The 8,081-nt window shown below is 38.8% G+C and overlaps 1 protein-coding gene across 3 annotated transcripts in view; it reads left to right on the forward strand.

The window, feature by feature from the left end:
* The window catches only part of Inpp4b (inositol polyphosphate-4-phosphatase type II B), a 748,293-nt gene that overhangs the window by 525,703 nt on the left and 214,509 nt on the right, over positions 1-8,081 (forward strand). For all 3 annotated transcript variants that reach the window (XM_029480343.1, XM_029480345.1, XM_029480344.1), the window contains exon 11: positions 5,673-5,745. In XM_029480343.1, coding sequence (XP_029336203.1) covers positions 5,673-5,745 — 73 coding nt within the window. The remainder of the gene's footprint in view (positions 1-5,672; positions 5,746-8,081) is intronic.

Below are 8,081 nucleotides of genomic sequence, written 5' to 3' on the forward strand. Positions count from 1 at the left end.
CAGGAGTTTTATAGGAAATAATTTTATATTATAATTTTAATAGCAAAATACCTTTTCATAATATAATGTATATGTTTTTTAAATAAACATTTAAAGGGATAAAACCTCCTATGACTTATTGCTTCTTAACGTTAAAATGTAGGATGTGTGTTAGTCAGAGTTCTTCTTTAAAGGAACATTTGAAACTGATAGAATATGTATGTGTGTGTGTGTAAAATGTGTGTATAGAATATAAAATGTGTGTATAGTATGAATATACATATTATATATACATATATTTATACTTAATATATAAATAATTTATATATTTACTGTTATTTATATATTATATAGTTTTATGTAATATGATTATAAGAATGTGGGGGGTATGGTCCACGCAGATCAACAATAGCTGCCTCACATTGAAGAGGCTGAGAATTCAGTTCAGTTCATGAGACTGGATATCTCTGAAGTCCCATCTGGTGCCAAAGGCCTGCAGGATTCCTGGGGAACTCTTGATCTTCACTAACGTTGGCATTCCAAAGAAATTGTTTCTAACATCAGGTAAGGAATGCCGTAACAACAGAACATATGAAATTCTCAGCAAAAGTAAGGGCAAGCAGGCAAAAGAAAAAAAAAAAAAACCAAAAAAACAAAACATAACAAAAAACCAAAATCATGTTTCTTCTTGTTGGATTGCCATCAGAAGGTAGAGTCCACATTCAGGATACGTCTTCTTCCATCAAATAATTTGATTGAGAAACACCCTCACAGAAATGCCCATCGGATGACCTCATTTGTAGCCAAGGTGACAAACAAGATTAGCCATCACAGAATATTCTTGACAACTGAGCCTTGGGAAATATCTACTTAAGAGATGATATTTACCTAACAATTAAAAAACAAATTTATTTATTTATTTATTTTAAAAAAATACTGATTATTGCCTTCCAAAAATTGTTTTGCTTTCTCTGAGCAAGCTAAGATACTTCTTTGTTCCACAAACCTCGTTCTCCTCCCATCCTCTGGAGACATTATCACACACTGGATTATCCCAAGGCTGCTTATGAATGCTGGGCCATGATGTGATTTGGGCTTTGCATTGGAGACCTTTGGCCTGGGACTTAGTCTTTCTGTTCCAGCCATGTTCCTGGAGCATGCCACATAAAGCTCATTTTTGCTTCTGCTATGCACATTTTCATGTTAACATAGACAAAGAATAACTAGAATTCTAAACTGGTTACCAAGTGCTGAAGTGGACTGACAGGCCTGCCTGGTCCTGTAGCAATCCACCAGGATCCCAGCTGCCAGAGCATCACTTCCCATTTCAAAGCTGAGCTGCTATGTCTAGTCCATCTGTCCCTGGATGTCTCTTTACTGTCTATTCTCTCAGCTCACCTGTCCCTTTGATACCAGACCATTCCTCAATGAAGCAGTACAAACTGAAAGATGTCTTAATCTGACCTAGGACACCTCTGTTTTCTCCCAACAGTTCACCAAGCCCTAGACACTAGTTCATTGCTATGATAAGGTCCTGCAAAGTATGGGAAATGAGTCTGTCTTGAGTCCCCTCTGTATTCTGCTCAGAGCTCACCTGCTCATGGCTCTAGGCCATCAATAAGATGAAGCTCTATAACCTGAGTGACATTCTTTTCAATGTCAAGCAATGCCCAGCTTCTTACTCACAATGTGCCTCACCAAAGGACCACATAATTTTTCTGAGCCAGCAATGTGGATTCATAACGGATAAAACTTTTTCTCTTTATAAAATGACTTACACTCTTGTGTCAATCCCTAAGAATATTTATGATTAAGTGAAGAACATATATTAAGATCTAAGATATACAATATTTATATGAGTTACATGAAAAGAAATATTTCAATGATTCTCTGTATGTTCTTAGAACAGCACAAGTATAAACCTTTCCATAGATCTTTCTATTCAAAACTGTTATGAAGGATGGGACACAGTCTGCCACTAGTGTTGATCTAAATCCTATGTGGTTGACAACTGATAAAAGAAATTAAGTAATCTAGGAGGTACTACTGAAATAATACCCCTCTTTATAATCTACATGGTTTTGAAAGGTTGGTGAGATTGCTTAGTTGAAATACCACTAGCCAAACAAGCAGCTTGAGTCTTAGCACCCACTAGAAAGGTGAACATGGCTGTGAATAACTCCAGCACTGAGGACCTGGGGTAGACACAGGTTGACTTAAAATCAGAAGTGTTCTTTGCGGCAGTTTCTCTTCTAGGTGACTTAGAAAGCAGAAACTTACTTTGTTATAGTTCTAGAGTGTATAAACTTAAAATCAAAATGCTAGTCAATTTTTAATTTGCTTTCTGGTGAGGAATATTAGTTCAATTAATTAGTTGGGTGGGGTCTGATTTTGTGTCGTAGATCTAAATCTCCAGAGAGCAGTGGATAGTAATTTCAAAAGGAGAATGCTATTAAGTTGATTATTATACCATCTGATTTGCCATTTAGATGAGAGATGAGGAGTGAGAAGTTCACATTTTGGTGGCTTCTCTGACACAGAGCTGTTGCGGGGAAATATTTTAAAAAGTCAGCACCATCCCACTCTATACCCAACCACTCTCTTCCCACAGTCTCTTGGGCCTCTAGGCTAGCCCCATGCAGAGACCAATTGTAGTCTTCCCAGCTCTGATTTGTTTGCCTCAGACTGCCTGTACCTTTTCAGCCATCCACACCCTGTGGTCGGTGGTCACAAATCCCCCTAACTCAGTAAATCAAAACTCCAGAAACTTACAATTAATCAGTAAGATTTATATATCAATAAATTCTCAATTCACAAGGTGCCCAAACAATAATTTCAGAGCCAATTCATAATGATATAAATTGCCCACCTAGATAGGACAAATTGTCCCATAATTACCCATCTCTTATAAGATATTTATAGCTACCTGTGGCTATTTAAAGCCACATGAAATCTGGGTCGTCTTCCTCTTGCTCCATCTTCCTTCCTTCTCCCTCATCTCTGTCCTCCTTTTCCCTTTTTCCCCAAACCTCTCAGCTCCACATTCCCTTCCACTGCCCAATCACTGGCTCTAGCCTTTATTTTACAAGTTAAGTCACCCCCACCCCCCTCTGCAAACCGTCCTGAGAGAGTAGAATTAATATCAAAATGCAAGCAACACCAGGGCTATCCACAACACAGAAGAGGGCCTTCTGTTAGGAATCATTGAGTAGTCTTTGATGACCAGGAGCTAGCACTGCCTCTATGGAGGAAAATAGTATCTCAGAAGAACAGCCCAGATCTCTGTGAATTCTGTATTTTGTTTAAAAGGTTCCATATAAATTGCCCTGCCACATCCTATTGACAGCGTTCTTCTTGTCAAAAGACAGTGTCTCAAAGCTGTATCTAATTATTTCATGGACAGCTGTCATACACACATACACACTGCAAAAGTGTTTGTATGCCAGTCTGCAATAGTTTGATCGGTCTGCAGCAAATCGACATGACATATTGACAGGCTGATTACTGTGTTTGTAAGTGATTTAACAACTTTGTGTAAATGGAAATGAGTTGAGGATATATTAGAAAGAGGAGAAATGGCCTTCAGTAGGCTTACTGCATGAGTGTCCAGTGACCTCAAGACTTTTAAGTATGTACATCTTCACTCTAGCTGTGCATTAAGGAGGACCACATGTACTTCTAGCTGATCAGAAAAATCATTGAAAAGACATAACATTCATAGCAACACTTCTGTAAAGAAAGAACTCAGTAGAGTAACAGAAAACTGTATTTTTCTTTCCAACAAATGAACTGAATAATGTAAATAATGTCACAATCAAGGCAGAATTTGTTGTTATTAATTTGGTGTTATTAAGACTGAATTGCTGCTTTCCTCTTCTAAACATTTAAGAAGTGTCTATTTCTTTATTATTCAGGGTTCCATGTCTGAACTTCTAGAAAGAATGGTCTCTGGGGAAAGGAAGTGGGGTGGAAATGAGGGTAAGGAGATGCATGTCTGAGCAGACAGGAAATAATCCAAGGAATTCTGGGTCAACCCCCTGGGGACAGTGATCTGAGGCTTTGGCCTCTTTCCTGCAGAGCCTAGCAGGACCTACAGATAAATAACAGCTTCCCTTAGACTCTTTCAACTGGAGAACATTCTAGGCCTCTTATTTGCCTTATTTTGTTTATGTTAAACTATTAGTGTCTGGCATACTTGCTGTGAAAATTTTCTCATACTTCCTCCTCTATTGGGTTAGAGACAAAGGAACATTAGTCTCTCACCAGCCCCTTGGGGCCAGAAGAATCTTGCTTCTTCTATTGATTACAGCTTCATAGGAAGATGTGGAGGTGACTGTTTGAAGGACTCTATTCTGCTATGATGGACCATTGAGGTCATGTCACTTCCCTCTTCTATAACTTTTTTCCTTCTATCCAGAAAATTCTTAGCTTCATATGATGCACACTCTCAATCACTGACTTTGCACAGCAGGTTATTTAAAATGTACCTCTTTATTATTTTTATTTTTACTTTCATTTATAATATTTTTCAAATTTTATTATTCACTTTACAGCCTGATTGCAGCCCCTTTCTTCCCAGTCCTACCCTCCTCCCCCTCCCACACTCCCCCCATCCCCTTTTCTTTAGAGAAGGGAGACCCCACACACACACTCCCCATGGATACCCACTCACCCTGGTACATCAATCAGCAGGACTAAGTGCATCCTCTCCCACTGAGGCCAGACAAGGCATCCCAGCTAGCAGAAGGAAATCAAAGGCAGGTAACAGGGTCAGAGCACCACACACACACCCTTTCATTGTTAGGAGATGCACATGAAGACCAACCTGCTCATCTGCTACATCTGTATTAGGGGACTTGAGTCCGGTCCCTGCATGCTCTTTGGTTAGTTGTTCAATCTCTGTGAGTCCCCATGGGTCCAGGATCTTTTACTCTCTAGGTCTTCTTACAAGTGTCCTTGATTCTCTAGCTTCCTAAATCCTCACTCGGGCTCCTTCCACAAGACTCCCTGAGCTCTGCCTATTGTTTGGCTGTGGGTCTCTGTACCTTTTTCCATCAGCTGCTGGATGAAGCCTCTCAGATAGTTATGTTAGACTCCTGTCTGAAAACATAGCAGAATATCATTAATATTATCAGGGGTTATTTTTTATATTTTTATTTTTAATCATTTTATAATTATCTTTATTATTTGAAATGAGTGAGGGTTTGCATTGTTTTACTAGAGACAAAGAATATGTTTGTCCTATAAATGAGGTTATTCAATATACTTTGGTTTTATTTAAATGTTTCCTTTACTTAAAATCTAGATAATGATATGCTGAAACTCACCAGTGTGAAAGGAATACAAATACTTGGGTCCTTAGCATGGCTCACTTCCCTAAGAATGTAAATGTTGTTTTTATGCTTGAGGGATAATCATTTCCTCTTTTTAGTTATTCTGTGAGTGCCCTTTAACTAGAGCTAACATGTACTCTGCAATTTGTCCAAATGCATTACATATAAACATGAGTAAATAATCATGATTTAAGTAAGCAATACAGTCAAGATGAACCTGGAAGCCGTTTAAACAAAATATTTGTATAGAACTCTTGCAACCAAATGTAGAGCCTCATGTTGCTTCAAACAAAAGTAAATAATTTCATCTCTCATTTTATTATGTTAAAGTAAGATCAATTTTTTTCTATTATGTTCCAGTGTGCACTAATGTATGAATCCACAGCACCAGAAAGTCTGAGCGGGAAGGAAAACTTACCTTTTATGAATGCAGGTATGTAACTCAAACTTGGATACTTGTGTTGATGCTATATGAAGATAAATTTTAATTTGTTATGAAATCTATGATATTGAACTTGGGCAGTATTTTCTCAAACACATTTCTGAGTATTTAGTTTTCTCCATGCTTGAGGGAGCTGAACATAATGTATTATTAATTTTCTCTTTTCATAGAGACAGGTTTGAGAGTGACCTTACATTCAGTTCTAAATATAGTTTTAATTTTTTTGTTTGTTTGTTTTTTAGCTATAGACGAGTCTGACCTCAGACTCAGAAATCTGCTGCCTGCCTCTGCCTTCTAAGTGCTGGGTTTAAAGGCATGCACCACCACTGCCTGGCTAGTTTTAAATATCTTAATCCAGGTAACCTGAAGAGATGTGCAGAGGGTAATATGTCAACAGCTTCCTTTTTGTTCCCTTACATTAGGGACAATGAGACCAATTCAGTTATTATCCTAAAAGTTAGGGTTTTAAAATTTTAAAAACCCAAACTGAGTACTAGATCTTAAATAAGAAGTTCATTGTTCAGACAAAAAACAAACAAAAAACCAAACTATCTACCTCCCTCCCTACCTCCTTACCTACCTAACAAGACACTCATGACTTTGGCCTATGTGCTTCTCTATCTTTCCTTTATTTATGTGTCTATCTAAATTCAGCAGCTTTGGCATGAATCTGTTGAATCCCCCTGTGGGAATTTTAATCTTTAGAAAAAGGGATCTATTGGCATTCTTCTCTGGGCTTTGCATTAATATATTCTATGGAACTTGGCAGTCTGGAGTGAGTGAGTTATGGAGTCCTTACTGAGTGGGAGAGAATGTCATATCTACAATCTTCCATTTATATCTCTAGAGGTATTATTCACAATTCAGGAAATTCACTTATTTATTGTAAGATGCAAAAACCATTTACATAATGTCTTCTCCCTTTTCTAGCTTGTTTATGTTGATGCAAATTTGAAAGTACGTGTTGGGAATCTTGGGATCTGAAGGGAGCAGAGAAAGCTCAAGGTGGAGCTTCTAGGTCACTAAAACAGCTCTGCAAGAACCTTAGCTGAATGAGAAACAAAACACTAGAAGCAAGAATCAGATATGTGAAGCTCTGCTAGAATTTGATTTTATAATTATATAATTTATAAAATAAAGTTGGAAACATGTTGGTTCCTTTTCATTGCTGTGATAAAATATTTTAATCTGAAGCAACTTAAGGACAATTTCATTTGGGCTTATAGTTATAGAGAGGTTAGAGTCCACCAACTATCATGGCAGGGTCTCATAGTGTTAGACCTAGTGGGGAAACCCCCACCCCATTCCCGATTCGTTGTGCACCCAAAAAATCACGAAGGACCATCTCTTGCTGTAATTACATGAGGACGTTTAATTATGGAGCTCCGGGCCAACATGCATCCCACACAGTAGATAACAGATGTTGGCCCCGAGGCTTGAAAACTAGGGGTTTTTATGGGGTGAGGGGCTTAGGGGTGTGGAATTTAGCATAGCGACACACTATTGGCTTATTCAAACATTAACAGAAAGATTATAGGGCACCAGGACTTTTTTCCTGTGGGCTGGGGGCTTATCTTTGTTCACATAGCAACCAGTTGATGTATGACTTTACCAGGCGCCAAGGGGCAGTAGAAAGAGAGGAGGTTCCGGCCAGATGGACTCAGACCAGATAGCCTTGCCTGTGTCCTTGCATTCTTTTCATCTTTACAGTCAAGATGTTCTTAGGAATGCCTTAACAACAGCCCTGCCCTGGCATGCCTGGGGGCTGTTCTGCTTTGTTCTCAGTCCCAGGCCGGGGCAGTGGGCTCTTAAACAACTCACAAGTTACAATATTTTATCTTCCTTCAATAGCAGCAATCAGTTCTTGATGGCAAAAGCAAGAAGCTAAGAGACAACATCTGCAACCCAAATGGAAAGCATAGTGAAATGGAAGTACCATCAGTCTATAAACTCTCAAATCCAACTCTCAGCCATGTTTGCCCTCCAACAAGGCTCTACCTCCCCGAAGGTCCATAACTATCACAAATGGAACTAAGAACTAAGGACCGAGTGTTCTGATACTTTAGCCTATGCATAACATTTTTCATTTAATCTACCTACTGTGTCTCTTTATTTTTATTTATTTCAAGCAGAGTCATAATAAGAAAGTTAAATTTTGAGAAAAGCACCGGGGCAGCTGGGGCGCAGGGTCTGCTGACACTCGCCAACTGCCCACAACACCCGCCACAGGATCTTAAGACTTCTGGATCTTAAGACTTCTGGAGAGTGGAACACAGCTTCTGCTCCAATCCAATTGCACGCGGGACCAGAGACTGCATTAGTTAGGG

This window comes from Mus caroli, chromosome 8 (genome assembly GCF_900094665.2).
Source record: "Mus caroli chromosome 8, CAROLI_EIJ_v1.1, whole genome shotgun sequence".
Classification (NCBI taxonomy): Eukaryota; Metazoa; Chordata; class Mammalia; order Rodentia; family Muridae; genus Mus; species Mus caroli.